At 42.2% G+C, this 21,638-nt stretch overlaps 1 protein-coding gene across 2 annotated transcripts in view; it reads left to right on the top strand.

Moving 5' to 3' along the window:
- The window catches only part of galnt1 (UDP-N-acetyl-alpha-D-galactosamine:polypeptide N-acetylgalactosaminyltransferase 1), a 44,091-nt gene that overhangs the window by 14,420 nt on the left and 8,033 nt on the right, over nt 1–21,638 (top strand). For both annotated transcript variants that reach the window (XM_080470653.1, XM_080470654.1), the window contains exons 2-8: nt 4,474–4,587; nt 13,277–13,416; nt 13,521–13,689; nt 20,016–20,182; nt 20,746–20,873; nt 20,980–21,059; nt 21,373–21,543. In XM_080470653.1, coding sequence (XP_080326779.1) covers nt 13,278–13,416; nt 13,521–13,689; nt 20,016–20,182; nt 20,746–20,873; nt 20,980–21,059; nt 21,373–21,543 — 854 coding nt within the window. In that variant the 5' untranslated portion in view covers nt 4,474–4,587; nt 13,277. The remainder of the gene's footprint in view (nt 1–4,473; nt 4,588–13,276; nt 13,417–13,520; nt 13,690–20,015; nt 20,183–20,745; nt 20,874–20,979; nt 21,060–21,372; nt 21,544–21,638) is intronic.

Raw genomic sequence — 21,638 nt, 5'->3', positions numbered from 1 at the left:
TTTCAAAGCCTTAAAACTTATTTGGCTCCCCCTCAGATTCGAGGCCCCAAATCTTTATTTCAACCATGGACCAACCATCGTTTAAACATCCATAAACCTATTAATATTCTTTTAAACAGTATGTTTAGATTACTGAAAGAGAAATTGTGCTCACTATGAGCTTCTTCTCGCCTCTATTTCTTACTCTGCTGCAGTCACTGTTTTAGATTTACGACAGGAAATGGAAAGAATGAATAAGGGCCGACATGGGAAAAGACACTGACTTCATAGATTAATAATAGGGAGTGTTTTGTAGGGACGGCGATAGAGGCACATTGGGTGGGATGCCATACTGAATTTTCTAAAGCTGCTCCTAGTGAAGTGAGGAGAAGTAAGACATATTATAACATCAAGAGAAGACAAAACCTGTAACAGAAAGTGTGCAAACTCTCCCTTTTTTGTTCCCCCATTCTAATTTTGACATGTTCTTGGATCTGTTATGTATGTTTTTAAATTCATGCCTGGACATAAGCTGTCCAGGGTGTAACCTGCCCTCGCCCACAGTTATGCAGATGATCTTCTATCTGTCTGTGCTAACTTGTGACTGGCTGACGATGTGTTTACCATGCCCTGCACCAGTATTGGATAATTGATATTGGGTCTGATGCTGTGTCAGGTACTCAAACTCGCACTCAGTGTGTTCTGATACCACTTTATGGCTGCCATGAAGTGGCACTGACACTTGTCATTGGACTGAATTCTCAGCAGATCAGGTCAACAAAGAAGGAAGAACAATGTCAGCCATATGGGGGTTTTTCAGGGTTAACGAGAGCAACAAAACAATTAAATAATAAGGCAACAGCAGATTTTATTGTAGTGATTGAAGAGATATGTTTTTATTTTCTCTTATTGATTTTAGCAAACGCAATTGTATTACTAAGTACCAAAATACGGGAATATTACAACTTGTTACACAAAAGTGTTAGCTTTGCATTCCTCAATCAGAAATAGACTCCAGCCATCTGTAAGTATCCTTTAGGATAAAAAAATGCCTTTAAAGTAGATGATGAATGAATAATGATTTTTCTCTCAAGAGCAGGTATCGGCACTAATTAGCACCCAAATACATATTTTGTAACTCTGTGTCAATATTCATAAAAGAAATGTGTGCATATTTTAATTGTACCATTCTCAAAAAGGGCTTATTATTGCAGTTTTTTAAAAGCCACTTGGCTCTCCTTTTGCAAAAGGTAAATTTTTACCTCAGCTCAATTGGAGGATTTAAGGCAATTATATAAGCAGCCAGCAGCAGAATCAGATCAGGCACAGTGGACCGATGAACGATCTGCTTTGAAATATGGGCTCCAGTCTCTGTTTGAAAGTACTATGGTCTTGATATCGTACATTAGCATGTTTTTGGTACAGCAGGAGGAGAAAACAAGAGAGCCCAATTCTTTCTCAGTATCACAATGGAAACACTGCTATATGGTCTGATAGTGTCCACTTAATCATTCAAGCTTGATGTTGCTTGAAAACAGCTGTGGCTGAGTTGGGAGAGCGAGTTGTGACTCGGTAAGAAGGCTGCAGGTTCGAATGAGCGCCTTGCATGTCAGGCGCCTCCTTTAGTGCGAATGTGAGTAACACTGTAAAGCGCTTCTGTTAATTAAGTTCAATTATCACTGTGCAATCCTCATTGTATGAACTTGCTTTAACTTGTCAGCCAGATAAATACTTTTTGAGCACCAAATCTGCAAAATGCATAGTCAACATAATTGTTATTGAACATATGTAAACTATAAGAATACTGCAGGCTGTAAGCATAAACTACATTTTCCATTTTGTTTTTTTAGGTAGTTCAGCACTTATTTCAAATACTTTTGATACTGTCAAATATTTAGAGCAAAATACTTTTTTTTTTAATTCAATTATATATTATGACCAGTTGCTTTGACCTCTCATCAGTATACATCATCAGCACAACTAGCTGTAAATCTGCAGATTTCTTTACACAAACTTCCCAAAATGCAACTCCTTAACTTGGAATAATCATCAGTTGAGCATATATAATGCAAATATACATATCCATGCTGCTACCAAAGTAGGAGAATGTCAGCAAATGTGCAGATAACACATTTTTCTACACCTTGCTATGGCATGTGGTCAGATGACTTCCTTCTTGATTTTTGAATTTCTTGATCCTGTTCTGCAATTTCCTTTAACAAATATCTTGAAATGTGTAAAGGTGACCACTTGACAGTGACAACATGGCGTTATGGATGATGTTTTTTTATTTAAAATATCTCCTATGTCTTTGTATGTATATATTGTGTGCAACTGTAGCAACTATTACCCTCAATTAAAATTGTTCCACGTCATACATGGCTAATACAGGTGTCTGCCTTGGGACTGACACTGTTCATATACTGAAAGTTTAAAAGTAGAAATTTGGTCCTCATTACCAAAACAAGTCTTCTTAATATGGCCTGTTGTACAGTGGATTTCTGCCTCTGCCATCTAAATGCTCGTGTCCATGATTGCAGCGCTAGTCTACATAATGTCATGTTCTGCATGCACAGCACTGCCTGGACACGTCCATCCGAGCTCACTTGCTCTACATTAAACTTAAAGCTTCTGTCTGAAAGCTTAGCCACCGCAGCATCACATTGTGATGAACAAGGTGTAGGCTTCATGGTGTCGATGGCCAGCAAATCTGTAGAACAAGCTCTGTCGTACAGCAGCAGCTTGTGTTACGTGAACTTTTTGTGGTTTTAAAGCTACAAGTGCAGGGATGCCAGAGAACAGTTATGTCCAGCTGTAGGAAAAGCTGAGGTAGTTGCACATCTTGGAAGATCTCCCAGCTCCACTGCATGCTGGAAGGGAGCCCAGCAAAACATAGCCTCCCTGTCATTCACCTTTTTCAAATTCAAAATGAGAGCCTTTAGTATGACCATTATTAAAAACAGTATTTCCACAATCTCTGCTCCCTGATTCACTATGCCTTTTGGTTGTATGTTACTTCTTTACTTTTTGATTGCTCTTTATGTTCTTCCTCACATATAATACTCATGCAGCGACTACAGCACGAGATGAGTAGGAAGCAGAACGAGGCAAGGAGGAGGCTTGCACTGCAGACAAAGGCAGAGATAGGCTGCTGTTTGCACTGCAGTGTTGTGAGTGATTCTCCAAGTTTATTTTGTGATTGTCAGGGGAATCTGATGAGTATTTATAGAAGCGCTTGGTCGTCCTGCTTCCAATTTGCAGATGGATTACGTTCCACTCAAACTTTGCCGGGTTTTCTGTACAATTGGGGGGGGGGGGGGTGATAGACACCTCCTGACATGTGTGTAAGACAGACAGAGAAGAATAAAGAGAGTTAAAGCCAAGCCGGAGAAGGGGAGTGATGACTCACCCACGAGGAAACCGACAGACAACTTTGGTGGCCGAGAACCTTCACATACTGAAGCATACCTGCACTGCAGTGCAGCCTCCTCGCAGTCACTAACACAGAAGTGTGTGGGCTGGCAGCAGGAGATTTATGCTATGGCACTTTTTGCAATAGAGGCTCTTAATACACACATGGACTATACACAGGCCGGAAATATGAAGTCCCACTGGATCAGAATGATGACTTTGCTTTAAAGTAGGCCAAGGGCCAGATTGAAGGACACACACACACACACACACACACACACACACACACACACACACACACACACGCACACACAGTCATATTCACTCTCATCTTTATTCTCTGTGGAGTTTTCAAAAATAGCAGATTAATCCTGTGAAATGAGCAGTTCTGAGAATTTGTCAGTTGTCTATCCTGATTTCTCTCTGCCCCTTCATCCCTCTATCTTCTGCTTTGCTTTTTCTTTTTTTTCTTTTTCTTTTGCTTCCTTAGCTGGAAGAGCTTCTCTGTTCATGTTTGACCTTTTGATGGGTGTGGAAAGAGAGACGATGATTGATTCACAACACAATACAAAGAGAAACGGTACTTGGCTGACAATTTGTAAATCACTGATGACTTTCCGACGTCCGCTACTCGGACACGTTTGACTGAATGATGATGCATTTACGCTAATGCAGGGAAGTGTTGGTGGGACTGGAAACTTGCCCGATGACATTGTGACGCTGAATATCGTTAATATTGTGTACGTGATTTGAGTGTCTGCACAGCCAGGAAGTGTTTTTAAGGCCATACAGTTACAGCGCTTCTCTACTCTTCCTGTGGCTGCTGTGTGGTATTTGCACAACAGATGTGAGCTCAGTCCTGGTCTGTTTTCCGGAGCACCCAAAAAAGAAAAGAAAACACTGCCTGCATTCTCTGCACCTGAACTTTCAAAGAAAAAAAAGCTCAGTTTTGTTATTTCCTGAATCTCAGTTTCAAGGTTGCACAAGATTTTAGAAATTGTAACAATCGGAGTGATTGCTGCCATTGAACGACCCAATTAAACAGATGTTAAATCTGCATCCACCTCTTTTCCTACCTTTCAGGAGCATGTTCGAGTGACGAGCAAAAGAGGAAGTGGGATCTCTGAAGCTCCGCCTCCTCTGCTGGTGGAGCCCCCCTGCACATCGAGCCAGAGACCCCTCAAGTCACTTGTAAAGGTAGGAGTACAGGAGTGACATGGATGGCTAAAATTAAGTAACATTTTCAGACAGAATCTTTCTGATCATTTTTTAAATCACTAAGTTCTGGAGAAATTGTCATAAAACTGGCTTCCCGTGCCCGTTTTGGGTGAAATCATTAACACCATAAATAGACAATTTTCTTTCTCTCTGTTGAACTGCATAAAATTCAACAGAAAATGTAACAATGAGGCCGATGGTTCAACTTTGATTGGTGTTTATGCTTGTTTTGTTTTTTTTTGCACTGAGAGATAATAGCATAAAAATGAAGACAACATATTGACAAATGCTACCCTGCAGTGAGAAAACCACATTTTGTTAACTAATAGTTACAGAAAATATTACAAATATATACTTCGTTCTTTTGACAATATCGTACGTGCATTCTTATGTTGAGTCCTTAAGAAAATATTGTGTGTGACTTCATGAAAAGCTTAGTGAAAGACTCGAACATCTCTCCTTTGTATCAATGGTACAACAGGGAGACAACAGTCAAAAGATATCTAGAATTCATTGAGCGAGGGTAGTGGGGTGTGTAACTATTAGTAATTCAATGTTCGAAAACATTCAAAGTAGATTTCCAAAGGCTAAACACATTATTAGTCTGGAAAACCCTGTTGTGACGGCAGTGCTCATAAATCCTGCCTGCTTGCCGTGAGTTGTTGTTGGAATAGTTGGTGCGTTAATAATGGTGGAAGCGAGCTGCTGACATAAAGCAGAGGCCAGACAGTCGAACCTGCGAGGGCAAACAGTTTGATCCGTGATCATTTGATCCGAGCGCGTGCTTGTAAATGGTGAGACGCGGGATCGGTGTCAAAGCTGTGGCTTGTTTCCTTTGTTAATTCTGCCTGAGAGCCACACCTGAATGGAAAGATGAATGCCTCTGACATAGACGGCCAGCTCCACTCCACTCAGTCATCAGGGTAACACTGTGGCAGTAAAGCGTATTGATTTAGTTAAAAAATGCCCCTGTGATTGGAGATTGAAAGGTTGGATTCCGCTTTGCTCCTGAGCCAAGTTTTGTATTGGCAATCGATTTCAGCTGGGACTTTTACGCTGCCATGGGCAGTTCTCTGTTTTACTCTTTGCCTTTGTCACACTTTACACTTTTTAAACTTTGTTTTTACTCGTTCTCTCTCTCTCTTCCTCTTCCTGAACTGTATTTGAGCGTAAATGGTATTGATCATTGCGGCAACATAATAGTGCTGCATTGATTGTTTCAGGTCCTTATAATTATCACTATCATCGTGTTAGAAAAGATGGTCATAGCGATTCTGTTGATAGGGCTAAATTATTAAATAACTTTGCTCTCAATATAGGGCAATCTCACCATAACAAAGCAATTTTCCCTCTTCTCAGACGTTTCCTCCTTCCATACCGCTTAATGGGTTTTATATGCAGTCTAGACTCCACAGTCTCTAGTGTTATCAGACTCAGAGCTCCTGCCTTTGCTGGTTTCTATCAAGCTATCATTACTCTCACACTCCGGTTCTGCCTGCTCCTCCCTGAAATGTAGCAGATTAAAACTTTTGAACGGTTTGTGAACAATGTCTGGCTGTGAATCAGTGATACAGAGCGGGTCAACTTTCAACTGCAAGGTTGACGATTTGGTTCTCCATCTTGCCTTTTCCATACGTCAAAGTTTACTTGAACAAGACTCGGAACCCCGAAAAGGTTTACAAGTGGAGTGGCCGTGCACAACAGCCATCACCGTTGGTGAGGATGAATGTGTGTAAATGGATGAATGTGACAAGCTGTGAAAAACTGCTAACCGAGTGAAATCCATTTAATGTAGGGTGCTAACCTGATTAAGAGATGACCCTACTTTATCAGACCCCTTCTCAATCAACACATTTAAACTTGAACAAATATAAAAAAAGAAACCATCACCAACACCCCCTGACTTTGTCAGAAGAAACATGAATACACTTGACCTGGAACGCCCAAAACATGCACTGCCTCTTAACAGCTCGCAAAAATTATACAAAGATAAAGCTGTCTACTCATTAACATCAGACACAAGTCTTGTATCTTTGTGTGTTTGATATCTGCACCTCCGAGGTTGCTCTGGCAACTGTACGAATACTAGTGGGCTCCACCTATGGAGGAATTTGACATTGAGAGCTGCAAAGGTCAGCCTATAGAAGGAGCTAAGACATAAAATTCCTCTTATCAGTTTATTCACTTAAACCTGAAGGGTTTTTTTTTTTTGGGTTGTTTTTTTGATCAAAACACACTTCAGCTGCACTGTCTCATGGATGGATGATATAATCAGCACGCAGACAGTAGCGCCAGGCTGGTAATTATGTCTCAAGGCCTGATGCTTGGTGAAATGAAACAGGTCAAATGTGGCCTGTTTGTTGTGTCCATATGTCAGTGTAGGCAGTTGTATAATAGAGATAGAATGCATGATATCAGCAAGCTGTCTAGAATAACGCGTCCCTACTTTATCTTGCTCGTTGTTAAATTCATTTGAGCTCAACAGCCACATACATCCCTGTCCAGAAATATATAGGCTCTTAATACTGGCAAATGTGTCCCCTTTGTTTGCAAAGTAAGTGCATTATAAGAATGTTCACATTTAACTTGAAATTTTGTTTTTAATTGTATTATATTTTATGTTAAAAAAAATGCAATTCTGAAATTATTCCGTACAGTGTTTCTCTTCACTTATGTTGGCATAGGACTGTTGCTTCTCAGGCTGCAATATTTCTTGCTCCCTTTCACTACAACATCTTGCTTAAATTGGCTGTTTATCATGAGTTCTCAGTGCCATGTTTAATTTCACCCAATCCATACAGTCCTCATATAATCAGTGGGAGTTATTTTTATTGTAAAATTGCATCTATTGAACAGTTTTACTCTTTGCAGTGTTATCTTGTGGGTGTGATTGGGCCGTCCAGTGGGCTGATTTGGGCCTTCTTGCCACATGTTGGAGACCTCTGGTCTAGCCGATGCAGTGTTACAATCCTGTATACCTTCAAAGCTGCTGCCCCAGGCTAAACTCCAGCGGCGTCCAGCATAAATCTCATGTTTCACGTGTGTTAATGGCTTTGGTCATGATCTGTGATGTGACGATATCGAATTTCTAAACAGTTCAAGAAGAAAAATGGAGTCAGGAACAAAATCTGTCAGTCATGGAGTTATCGCATTGGTCGGTAGTGGCATCGTTTTAATTGGTTTGAAGCTAGTTTAGGTGAATCGTAGATGGTTGGGGGTTTTTTGTTTGTTTTTTTTTCACTTCCCCACATTCCTGTGATGTCATTTTAAAAGGCAGTCTGTTGCCTGTAACTTGGCATGGTGTCAGGATGTGATGCTCCTAAAGAAATGTTGAGATTCAACTTGTTAAAAATAGCAAATGACATTTCTACTGCGACCGAAATACAATCGTGAAATACTTTTTTAATATTACTGTGTGAAATAGTGAAAGTGAAGAAGAGATAGGAATAAATTGTATACTTTTAAAAGAGTACACTAAAGGTTGTGTGAAAACATCTACGGTCAAATACAGGTCATTCTCTCTCTCTTGCTCCCCTTTTCCGTCCCAGTTCTTGGCTTGTTTTTACTTCTTCTATAAAAACCAGCCTGTGTTCTGCAGTCAAGATTTTGATGTGGACATAAAGCGACCCCAGCTGTTTCACCAGCAGTCTCTGTGAACTCCGTGGAGAGTCACAGAGATGGGGCTTCAGGCCACCTTGTTCTGTCTCACCCCCCTAATATTAGCCCGCGCCTTGTTCTGCTCTAATTGCGAAGCATTACGACAGTTCAGAAAATCAGCGCTCCCATCAGCGTTGTCTTGGAAACTGTTGAGCTTATCAAACCCGTATGACCCAAGGACGGCACATACCCTTCAATGTCTGGTGTTCTCGTCGAAGATGTTTCAAGCAGCTGGATGACTTTTTTTTTAGTTGAAGTGGGAAAGAACGGTGAAAATGAAAGGCCTCTGGGTTTGTAAAAATAAACGGTGCCATACAGACAGCAAGCACATAAACTATGTTGGGAGTTTATCACATGAATTAGCGGCACAAACTTTGTCTTGATTAGTAACACACTGATCCTCCTCTCTCATTGGCACTTACTCATGCAAATACTATCTCCCCTACCGTCCTCTTAATTGTCTTTCAGACATATAAATATAAAAGCCCCGGGGGGAGGCTCCTCGCACTCACTCATAAATTGTGAAGCTCTCGATTGTCTGGTAGAGTTTTTCCAAGTGGTTGTGAGAAAGAGCAGTTGCGCAATCTCGAAAAGGGGATTAAGCTTGTGGAGAAGAGAAGAGGAGGGGAAGATGAAGACAGTCACAGAGCAGGATGTGAAGGGGGAAATTGTGTTTTTGTATGGAAGTAGTGATGGCAACCGCTCTTGAGAGACGGCCTCACTGAGAGACAAACGGGGACCTGGAGGCTGGGAAACAAAAGTGTGCAATGCCCGGGATAGAGGTACAAAAGAAAGATGTAGAGAAAACGATATGTTAATGGATTAGCCACGACGTTGAAGGGATGGAGAGTTTTGTGTCTGTTTAATGTCAGCCGGAGCCAGGCTGTTTAAAAGAGGCTTCAAAGAGACTAGCGCCCCACATTAAACTAAACTGACACACGCTCACACACATGCAACACACACACACACACACACACACACACACACACACACACACACACACACACACACACACACACACACACACACACACACACACACACACACACACACACACACACACACACACACACACACACACACACACACAGAAGCCAGGCCCAGGCGGTCGTGAGCACGAAGGAGACCTGAGGTGTTCTCTGCCATGCCTGATTAGAAATACAGTGAGTGGAGAGGCCTGGCTGAGAGACAGCAGTGGGAAAGAGTGGATGTGCATGCTTTGATTTAATGTACACGCCTGTAAATGATCTCTGCTGCTGCTCCCGCTTCCAGCACTGCTGCCTACTATTTTTACATCCTTTCTGATCAAATAACATTCAGAGAAAATAGATGACATCCCCTTGACAGCATTTTGACACGACTTTGTGAACAAGAATATGCATGTGTGCCTCTGTGATAGCGCGCTTTCATGTCGGCATCTGTCTCCTTTTGAGAGGTCTGTGCTTGTTGTGTGGGCCGAGCTCTGTCTGCGCACTGGAAAAGGTGAATAGAGAGCGATATCTAAGTTCCTCATTTCTTTTTCTGTGCTATATCGGGTCGTGTGGTGTTACTGTGTAGAGGTCAAAGGAGGCCAACACAATCTAGCAGCAGTCAGTGGAACAGAAAAGAGAGACTTTGGAGAGCAGGGACTGAATATCAGGCTTCCCACTGCTCCTGGAATTTCAAAAATGTTGAGCGGAGCCATCCGAAGATCGAGCTCTCTCTGGATGTCCAGGCAAATTGTGTACATTTTCCGAAGGCCACTTTAGAAGTTTAAACGTACACACAGTACTAGCCTAAAGAGTTTAAATACTGAATTAATATCAATGAAAAACCTGCACGGTTTAGAGCAACGAGCAGCCGTAATAACATATGCACTCTGCAGAAGATCATTTCTCACAGCGCGCAGCCATCACTCTGCTCTCTCAACACGTACCGCACTCAGAGTAACACCTGTATGTGTGAACTGTAACTACAGTCAGTGGTGTGAGTCTGCTGCGCTGTGCAGCATTTACTGCGATGACAGCATGACGGAACCCAGCGAGCCATTTTTTTCTCTCTTCAGTCACAGACGTGTGCAGGATACCTAAAGCCAAAATCCTCACCCACTGTCCAAAAGACTCTTCCATCACTGCAAATAAAGCAGGTTATGACTACAACTCATGGACGTGACTTTATAAAATGGTTGAGAAGTAGTTTTGTTTCTTTTTTTGCTCTCATAGTATTTTTCCTTTGTTTCCCTTCACTCCAGAAACAACTTCATTTGTCGTCACCCTAAAGTCTTCACAAATAAATAATATTAAAAAAAAAAAGGAAAATGAAAACCACATTTTTCTGCAATATTTGCCTATAGTGGATCATTTACATATTTTATACAGTATTTTACAGGCTGTCATTTGGCACAATAATTTCAACCCAAGCTCCTCTTACCAGCTTTTTAATTTTCACATCACCAGCTTTTTCAACGACCCAGCATTACCCTAAATCTGTAATTATATTAAAATTCATCAAACGGTGCAATTTTCCCGTCAGACGAGTTTAGGTTTCAATCTGTGTGGGACTTAGGTAGAGCGTCAGACAATATAAATACTGATAAAAGGATGCCAAGCTTACCCAGAAACGTGTACAGCACGAGTCTTATTCATTCTGAAACCAACCGAGTGTGTGGGAAATGCTGTACTAATGCATTTGCGGTAGTTTAATTGATTTTATCGGACTTTGTTCTCCTCATTATGATATAGATCACGTAACGAAATAGCGACTGGCGGTTGCCCTGCACCAGATTTTGTTTTTAAACCTGGCAGATAAAAAGTTTAACTAAGTCAAATTACAAAACAGAGCTCCACAGGACTGTTGTTTGTAAAAAAAAAAAAAAAAAAAAAGAACAAATATATTGACGAAGAGTAAGTTGCCGTTGTCGTGTAAACGGACACTCAAAACACAACAAAGGTTTTCCATTTTCACTTTCAATAGGGCCTAAAGAAGCAGTCGCATGCATCCCTACAGACTATATAGAAAAACAGCAAATATTTCAAATTTGAAGCTTAGCGTTTCTATCCTGAGGAGAGTTTTGTGTTTCTGTATCCCAGCTGCTGTTAACAATAGTATCTTATGGAGTGGTGAACAGTAGGAAGTCTGGTATTCAATTAAAAATGACCATTTGAAGTCAGACAAAGCATCAGCAGTGTGAGAATGGGAGGAGTTGTGGTTGTACAATGTGGCTTTAATTCTAAGGCTGGGCTCGTCCACCCACACTTTGTAAACCCCTGATTTACACAGTTGTGTGTTCAATGGTGTTGAGCTAGAAAGCATTATTTTGTTGGGTCTTAGTAATTGTGGTCAAGAAAGTACCAGAAAATGTTATGTGAATTGGCTCCATGGTGAAACTGCTGAGTTATATGGACACTGGAAACTATTTCACTTTCGGTATCAGAATTCCAGGAAAAGACAAATCTTTACTTTTCTTTTCTGCTGTGCGTGGCACTTTGTGATCACCGAATCCTATCCGGTGGAATTTAGAAACGCTGCTCTGCAGTTCTTTCTCCTCTCTGGCGGCTAAACTAAGCTAAGCTAAGTTAGCTATGCACAAACACCTTTTTTTTCCCCTGCTCCCAAAGGCACAGGAGAAATCACCATGGCCAAATTAATTTTCTCCCCTCTGCCTGTGCTGCTGCAACCTGAGGGATCATTGAGGCGGAGAATCAGCCAAACAGAGGAGAGATGGTGCTGGAGGAGAGAAGGAAAGGGGAGCAGTGGAATTTTAATGTGACTGTGTCTTGTCTCGCTCTGCCTCCCGAAGAAAAGCAATTACTATCACACAGCTCGCCTCTACGCTGTGTGTGTTTGTGTGTGCTTACCTGTGAGTTTGTGTCTCACCGCACTCCAGCACACAAGATGTGGTATGTTAAATGTTCAAAGCACCGGTTTGTTCGTACACTGCAGGATGTTTGTGAACACTGATACAGTAGATGTCTGAGATGTTTCTGATGCGTGGCTTTGCCAAACATTTGAAAGGAGTCAAAATGTTGTTTCGATATGTTGAAGCATCTTCTCTGAGACAGAATTACATTTTGTTTTATTCCTTTGTATTTTACATTGGTGTAAAGTACTAACTTAACTGATGAACTTTCACAAACGCCCTCATCGATGTACTACCTTTCTTCTGGAGGGATGTTAGGCAGAAGCTCACAGTAAGAGGCTCTGTTTGTTTGGCGAAAAAGATTTTCTGAGATTTTGATGAATACCTGACAGAAAATAGCCTGGAGTCAGACTGACAGCATGGAGAAGAATGGGAGTATTGGGAAGACCTGTGTGAATAATGAATAGAATATCTTCAGATTTTTAGAAAACTCACTGACAGTCATTATGACGATCCACAGTAAAGTGAATAACACTGATTATTTCTATATTGAGCTCCTATTAGTGTGTGGATGTAATGGACTGTGAGTGAATATTTTTTGCTTTTAAAATTGTATTGAAGTGTTACAGGTTGGAAAAATATATGGTGGGTAGCTGTGCATCAGCTGTTAGAACAGCTTGTCTTCCAATCCTAAGGTTATTGGTTCAATCCCGGCCTTTCCTTGAGCAAGACACTGACCCCAGTGGCAGTAGAGCACCTTGCATGGCTGATGATTAAAGTCCATTTACAATCTCAAGGATTTGAGAGCTTTTGACAAAGGTGAAGTTGGGATTGCTCGATGGCTGGTTAGAACATTGCAGAAACTGTAGCTCTTGTTGATTGTTTCAAGTCTGCAGTGGTCAGGATCTAACAAACATTATTCCCAGGAAGCAAAAGCTGGCCTGTGTGGTCCAATCCAACAAACTACTGCAGAAGATAATGTTGGCTCTGCTAGACAGATATCTGAATACATAGTCCCTCACAGTTTGTTGAATATGGGAACAAATACCAGGGCAACACAATGTTAAGCTGGGTGGTTAAACTGTTGTGGCTGATCTGTGTATGTGTACGTTACCACTCATCTCTTTCTTTGTCTTCAGCACAAGCGTTAATATTTCCTCTCCTCGTGTTTAGGATGCGGAGGTTTGCCTACTGTAAGGTGGTCCTGGCCACCTCTCTGGTCTGGGTGATGCTGGACATGTTCATCCTGCTCTACTTCAGCGAGTGCAACAAGTGCGATGACAAGAAGGAGAGAGGACTGCCGGGCAGAGACGGTGGGTGCATTCTGCCACGTGCACGTTAGGGATTCAGAGGCACGTTTTCACTTACAGCCCCGAACAGAATCTTGAGTAACACCGTGTTTGTTTGTCCGCTGCAGACACCCTGTCCAGACCGCGAGACGGGCCCGGCGAAGGGGGGAAGCCGGTGGTGATCCCGAAAGAGAACCAGGAGAAGATGAAGGAGATGTTTAAGATCAACCAGTTCAACCTCATGGCCTCGGAGATGATTGCTCTGAATCGTTCACTGCCCGACGTCCGCCTGGAGGGGTGAGCAGCCTCCCCGCGACTAATCATCTGTCTTGTCACTTTGTCTTACTGCCTCCATAACTTTCACCCTAAAGTAGCCGTCAGGCGGGATCCATTGTTCCAATAGTCCACATTGGTGATTTATTAGAAACCGCAAGCCAGATGTCTCGCTTGAAACCCTCACAATCATTCAAATAGTGAGCCACTGTTGTTAGGTACAGATTATAAAGATTACAAGTAACAACACGGAGGGATTTATAAATCAGAGTAGAGTGGATAAACTCAACAACAGAAAATCGAATTGCTTTTTCGATTCACATTGATCTGAACATGTATTTCATTATTGATGCTAAGGTAACTTAAAAAGACACCAATAAAGGCAAAATCTTTCAGTGCCTCTGTGACGACAGCGTACTCAAGAGTTTATTTTTTTAAACTGGAATACACAGACAGTGAAGTAAACAGGGTGCGGTGGCCTGAAAGCCCTCATGGGAACTTGGACTTCCTGGAAAACAGTCAGCGTGGCCCAATTCGATATGCTGATTGTTTGCAGTAAGCAACAGATACACCCCTTTTGTTGTTTGAAGACACTTACTCACAATGAATAACAAGATATATGTGCTGCGACCAATTAGACTTAACATTGAAACTGAATTTTTCACCAAGTGATCATTGTCTTTTGTTTTCTTAGTGGTCACAAAGCTCTATCATCCACAATTCACTTCATGGATTTCCAGTTGCGAACAGCCTCTGTTTTTTTTTCTTCTTTTGCAAAACGGTGAAATCAAAAACAACTCTTGACAGCTCTTAGTTCCCTCTCTGTGATTAACACAAGCTCAAGTGGAGGCTGTTGGAACTGATATGAAAGCTGTCACACTTTGAGGGGGTAGACAACTCAACAGAGACCATCTAAAGCAAGGCCTTAGTGCAGGCTTTTCGAAAAGGTTTTTAAGGACCTGTCAACTTCGATTATAGAATATGAGTTAAGAAAACAATCTTCATTAGCGTGAATCTTCCCTGATTGTTCTGACTCCAACAGCTCTAAACTTGTGCCGTGTTGTGCTTGTGTGCATCCATCACAGAAATCTCTAGATAGTGAACCTGACAGTAATCCCATTATAATATTTCTCTTCTGGTTTCCTCTTTTTAATCCTGTTTTTGCCTGTTTGCCGATGCTCATCACAAACCCTAATAAAGCCTGTTATAAATTGGTGCTGCTCGAAGTGCTTAAAGCAATACGATCTATATTAATAATTATTGCTTCAACTGTATTGACGGCTTCCTATAATCAGCCAAATGCAAAGCCCTTATTTCAAAATGAATTACATCCAGCATTTTACTTTAGATCCAGCTATAAAGTGACCTTTCCCTCTATGTGCATCATGTACAGATTATTATTATGAAAAGGGAACAATTGTATTATGTTCGTGTCGCACTTGTTTTATTTGGCTCTGTCATTATTCGGAAATATTTGTTTTCATTTTACAGTATTGTATTGACGTACAAGTATTGTGACAGCTGTATTACAAGTTAATTTGTGGGCTTCACAGCTGAAATTAACTCGTTTGGAGCAGTCAGGGCCGGTTGTCTCATACAATTTAGATTTCTCCACATGTAGTTCATATGAAGCACACAGCATGCAATGGTTCAATGAACTGGAACTAAACCCTGCATCGTTTATTACCCTCGTTCCAAACAAGTGGACTTAACTGCAGGTGTGAAAGTAACTTTAGCCGAACACTACAGTTTTCACTTGTAGACCCGTAAGACTCAAAACTTCCTCAGAGTTGCAACATCTCATGGAGTACCCATGAAGTACTAAGAACTGACGTTTTCACTAGTCTCAGCAAATCAAGCTCCCTCTCTTTTCATGACTGACGGCCTCAATAACCCTGAAGATTGATCCCTCACTGTCCTGTTTCAACAGGACATACATCACCTTAAGAAAGTAATGATACCATTTCATGAGACCTTGAAGGTAACTGCTCATTGACCTTTGGTCAATCGAGCATTAAGCTCTCTGCCTTGCAGTTTTTGCTTCATTCAGCTTCACAATGATGCTTTATATGTGCAATTTACACTCCCTACTCTTCTTTTTGAACAAATATTTAATCATCTTCAAGTGTCTGTCTGTGCCAGTAGCTGGAGTTTGATTCGTCATCAGAAAAAGGAGAAATTCAGACACGACTGTTACTAGCTTATCATCACTCTAAAGACATGTCAAGGTCAGTTCAGGCAGGTGCAACCCAGGTGCCCCCCCCCCCAATTCCCCTTTGCCCCGATATAAGAACATGCATAGATCCATAATGAGGGTTTGCGGAGCGATGGAGGGAAAGACTGACTGTCAAATGCAAGACTGACAGGCCGGGGCACATGCACACCAGACAGACAGGAAAGAAAGAGGACATTGATCCGTGAAATGGGTTTTAGTCTTTGAGCAGAAGTTGATTACTAGGTGTGTTTTCACTCAGTCTTCCCTCCGTCTATCTGCTTTTCCAATTAGGAGATAAGACAGAGTCAATATCAAGCAGGGGAATGTGTGCCTGTGTGTGTGTGTGTGTGTGTGTGTCTGTGTGTGTTGGCATGCATACATTTGTGTTTATTTGTGTGTGTGTTTTGTGCGGACACATGCATGTATTAACAGCAGGTTCTGGGAAACTCGGCCAATGAGGAAGCCATGAGATAAGACTTCAGCAGCAGAGACTTGCAGTTTATTTCCATTTTCTGTGAGCAGAACATTCACCGCCTTGTGAAAAGAACAGCAGAGAGCAGGTCATCCTGACATTACACTGCAGCCTGTGTGTGCTTGTGCTGGGAGCAGGGTGGATCTGCAGTATATGAAAACATTTTCCAGGACCACACCTTTCAGAAAACTTGACTTATTTGTTCTCGGTGCAGACTGCCGTTTTTCTTCAGAGGACGGAATTCATTTTTAGACGTACATTTCCCTGTGCGTGTGTTTCTAACGTTGCAACAGTGATGCTGTTTAATTAGAATCAGTTAGCCCACCCATCTGAAACATCCTGACAATCCTGCGCCCGGAGAAGCAGCCTGCAACTCATTACCCTGCTTTAGTCCTGCCAAATGCTGCTCCACCACCCTTTGACTATTTAGACACACACACACACACACACACACACACACACACACACACACACACACACACACACACACACACACACACACACACACACACACACACACACACACACACACATCACATGATGCAGATTTTACAAAAGAATCCCTTGTGTGTGTGTGTGTGTGTGTGTGTGTGTGTGTGTGTGTGTGTGTGTGTGTGTGTGTGTGTGTGTGTGTGTGTGTGTGTGTGTGTGTGTGTGTGTGTGTGTGTGTGTGTGTGTGTGTGTGTGTGTGTGTGTGTGTGTGTGTGTGTGTGTGTGTGTGTGTGTGTGTGTGTGTGTGTCGACCTCTATCAATGCATTTGGTGGTGGAAACCCAGAAGCTCAGTACACACCTATGGTCATGTCTAAAAAGAGGAATGCCTGGGTTGTTCTGTTTTACTTGTGCAAAACATGGCTGGGAAAAAATAATGAACTGCTTTGGATGCCGTCTCTGTTTTTACAGTGAATCATCTCATGTGCTCATCGGCCCTGCCTTCTCCGGGAGAGTGTGAGCACATGTAACTTAGAGTGACTGTGTGTTATTTAACATGCACCAGAGGCAGCTGCAAAATAGAGTTTGCTCTTGACCTCCTCTCCGCTGTTGCCGCTGCATTCCTTCTGTCGGAATCAGCTGCGGAGAAACTGGAATGGCTCCAGAGTGATCACGGGGATGAGGCCAGGCAGAGGAGATGAAGAGAGATCATTTTCCATCCGACCGCTGTGAGAGTTGAATTTTCGAGAGGAAGTCGGAGGCTGGTTTCAGTTTTGTCTCGTTTCAGCTGCACACCGAGGTGCAGCACTCAGACTGTGAGGCATGAAGGTGTCATGGTGGACTGCACTTTGGAGATTTTCGTCACTCTATCTCTGTGGTGGACAGAACATTTCTCATTTTGGAAGCAGATACTAAATGAATGTGTTCAAAAAAATACAGCAAGAGAGAGACAGATTCATATAGTTTAATACAATTCAAAGTGCTTAAAGGGTGATTAACAAGAGAAAATCAGTATGACCATTATAAACATAGCAAAACATAAAGGTATACTGAGTATTGACCATAAGGTGAAATTAAACTCTGTAATGAATATGTAAAATAATATGAAAATACAGAAAATTGATGTGAAAAGCCAGATTAAATACAATTTCAAACAGATTTATTCTAAATGAAACGATAAGAAACTAAACTCATGAGGTGGAAACAGATATCATAGCTCACAAAATTAAATAAGACATATAAAAGTATGCATTTCAGAAACTGAATAATGACTATTCTTTTATGAATGTTTCAAGACTTGCAGTGGCTCTCAGATCCTCAGGCGGACTCTTCAGCTGAAGGACGCCTCACTCAAGGTCATGGTCAATTCTGAGGTCAATAACTGAGTCGTGCTCAAAGATCCTTGGAGTTTCACTGGCTCATACACTGCGGGTGTCTCGGTCAAATGTCCTGATACAAGAAAATACGATGCTTTGAAAATGAATAAATTTATCTAAGAATCAATGTTAATGTGGGAAACTAGTGTCGAGACATTAAATCAGCTCTGATGTGCTGATCGGCTCCTCGTTCTGGTCAGCCGTCTGACTGCAGGTGCAAAAGGTGAGATGATCCGGCTCTGAAGAGTCATTATCAACACTAACACCAAACTCTGTCGGTAGTACATGTACTAGCTGTAGATATTTGCTTGTGAGTGTATTTATTTTACATCTAGTAATGCAATAATTATACAGGAATTCTCAGGTTGTATGAAAAGATGGCTCCAAAATAAAAAGGCAAAGCAGTGATGCCGTTCACCGTGTTACAAAAATACTCTTTAAGCATGAATATTACAGTGCGTCGATCGGTGCAGCGTCGACTGCGATCTTCACCGTGCTGAAATAAAACTGCCTCAATGTCATCAATCAGTCTTTTATAGAGATCCGCAAATGGAAAGACGTTCTTTCTTTCTTGTAACCCCAAATCTGATTTTATAGGCTAATGTGTTTATAAGCTGAAAGCGAGGGATGGGTGATATGGATGGAGTCTTCAGTTACAGCGTGTGATGGATCCCTAAAGTGATAAATATCCTAAAAGACTTCAGTAGGTGTGCTGGCATTTGCTTGAAAACGCTTTTACGCTTAAAATAAGTAGATGGGAATGTGCTCGATATCACCGTTGGGTGTGATAGAGCTTTATGAAAATAGAAAGGAGCTGAAGCGACGGGGTGCCATGTTAAACATGGAGAAGCATTTACAGACTAAGATGAAATGAAAGCATATCAAGGTCTAACTTTAAAACGGTCTCAAAAAATGCTGAAATGCAAAACCATCGACCTATCTTCTCACGGTCCAGACAGTCTCACACTCTCACGTTCACACCCACATAGAGTCATCAATTATCTTAAATTAGATGTTTTTGTGGTTATTGAAGGAAACCAGGTACCCATGCATGCACAGAGAGAACAACTCGGCGCAGGGCTAATCACTACACACGTCCACTTTTACCAAAAACCGACTCTTTAAAATGCAGAGTTTCCTTGGGAATTGGACGTGACGGTATCTAAGTGTGTCTACGACCCAGTCTTGACTGCTCCATTATCTGTTTTCTCGTGCCTGTTGTCCTCTGTTTGGCATTCATATCCTCTTCTGTTTCCCAATAGGGGAGTGTGATGTGTGTGTGTGTGCTCCACTCTGCGATGATAATGACTCACACTCTAATTAGTATCACTAATCAACTGTCATCACGCTGACCCACTATTTCTGTTCATCTTTCTCCGTCTTAAATCGGGGCTATACGCTCCGACGCTCGCTCATTGTTTCTTTTGTTTAACGCCGATAAAAAAAAATACGATGTTTCACTCAGCCATGAATGATGATCTCGGTGGTTTTGTGGCTGTCTAATGCAGTTTAGTTGATTCTTCTTAAGTCTCAGCAATGTGTCTCTTGTTCTGCTCTTGTTCAACTCTCTTGTGTGGACTCACTTTAGCTGCTGCGCTCTGAAGCAGTCTCATACAATCAGATAGAGGCTGGATTGTGATGTCTCTGCTAACCTGCCTGAGCATTAAACTCTCAATGAAACCATATGTGATTCTTTTTTTTTTGATGCAGCTTCTTGCATATTCATAGTCTTTGGCATATGTATAACCAAATGACGTCCTGAGGTGTATATTTCTTTCAGTCCATATTTAAAGCAGTTTGTTAAAATTTTTTTTAAAGATTTTCATTTTGATTTGTTTGCTTTTTTTTTTTTTCTAGGTGCAAGAACAAGTTATACCCCGACAATCTTCCTCGCACCAGCGTGGTGATTGTATTTCACAATGAGGCTTGGAGCACGCTACTGAGAACCGTCCACTCTGTCATCGACCGCTCGCCACACACACTGCTGGAGGAGATTGTGCTGGTGGACGACGCCAGCGAGAGAGGTAAACTGACACACACACACACACACACACACACACACACACACACACACACACACACTCACACTCTCTAGATAATTCCTTCAGTTGCCTCTCATTTGAGGCTTAGCCTATTTTTAGAGGTACTGTATGATTTTTCTGGATTTTGAGTGCGTGTGCTTGTGTGTGTGTGCGTGCGTGCGTGCCACTCCAACCCTCCAACCCGTGCAATACTGATAATCCCTGTTTGGGGGAGATTAGGTCTTTAATTCACCAACCGCAGGGATTACACACTGTTATTACCCTCAATCCCCCCTCCTCCTCCTCTTTTCGCCACCACACAGCATCATTTCACCCCGCGGGACCTCAGGTTAGATTCTGTAAGTCAGGGGTGTGTGGAGGTGCGAGGAGGGGAGCTCTCTGCAGGTTGGAGGGATGTGGGCCGGCATACTAAATCACATACACTCATGCAAAAACACAGGCATGTAACCAACCTTTGATCTGGTTGCTCGGAGCATCTGGTAATCCAGTGCGTCTGTTCTGCGTGAGCTTATGTGTCTGTGCTTTCTCTTCATTTGGGCCGATAGATTTCCTCAAACGGCCACTGGAGCAGTATGTCAGAAGATTGGAAGTCCCCGTGCGAGTCGTCAGGATGGATCAGCGGTCCGGACTCATCCGTGCTCGTCTCAAGGGAGCCGCCATCTCCACCGGCCAGGTGTGCGAGCGCATGTGTACACGCGTGACATTTAACACCCGGTGGCCCCGCACTTGTTGCTTTTGCCCTCCAGCATTTGTCCAACATTTTCTCACCGTGTTCTCAGGTCATAACCTTTCTGGATGCTCATTGTGAATGCACTACGGGGTGGCTCGAACCTCTGCTCGCCCGCATCAAACAAGACAAGTAAGACACATTCATTTTTGATGCGCGCGCCATCAGCAAGCATTAAAAAAAAAAAAAAAAAAAAAAAAAAATCAATAACTATTGCCGAGCCTGCAGGGGGCTTGCCCTTGTGTTTATCTTACGCTTAATTACTCATGCTCCATTTAAAGCTTTCTGAAGGCACTCATGACCAACACATAGAAGATGTAGTCAATGATTGAGTGAAGGCCGATGGGGAGTCACACTATGGTCCGTGCACATCGGCACTGTGGTTCATGAAAACGCCCAAAAATGTGGCGTGTTTTTATTTCCATCCTGTTTGTGCTTATTGTAGGAGAACAGTGGTGTGCCCCATTATTGACGTCATCAGCGACGACACGTTTGAGTACATGGCCGGATCTGACATGACGTACGGGGGCTTCAACTGGAAGCTCAACTTCCGCTGGTACCCCGTACCTCAGAGAGAGATGGACCGCCGCAAAGGAGACCGCACTCTACCCGTCAGGTGGGTACAACAGGACTGACTTTCTGATTGAGAGGTCCGTAACAAATTGGCCCCCTTTTGAAGATTTCCTACGTGATTTTACGTCCAATAATATA

This window comes from Lipophrys pholis (genome assembly GCF_963383615.2).
Source record: "Lipophrys pholis genome assembly, chromosome: 9".
Lineage (NCBI taxonomy): Eukaryota > Metazoa > Chordata > Actinopteri > Blenniiformes > Blenniidae > Lipophrys > Lipophrys pholis.
This window is presented reverse-complemented; position numbering and strand designations above follow the sequence as displayed.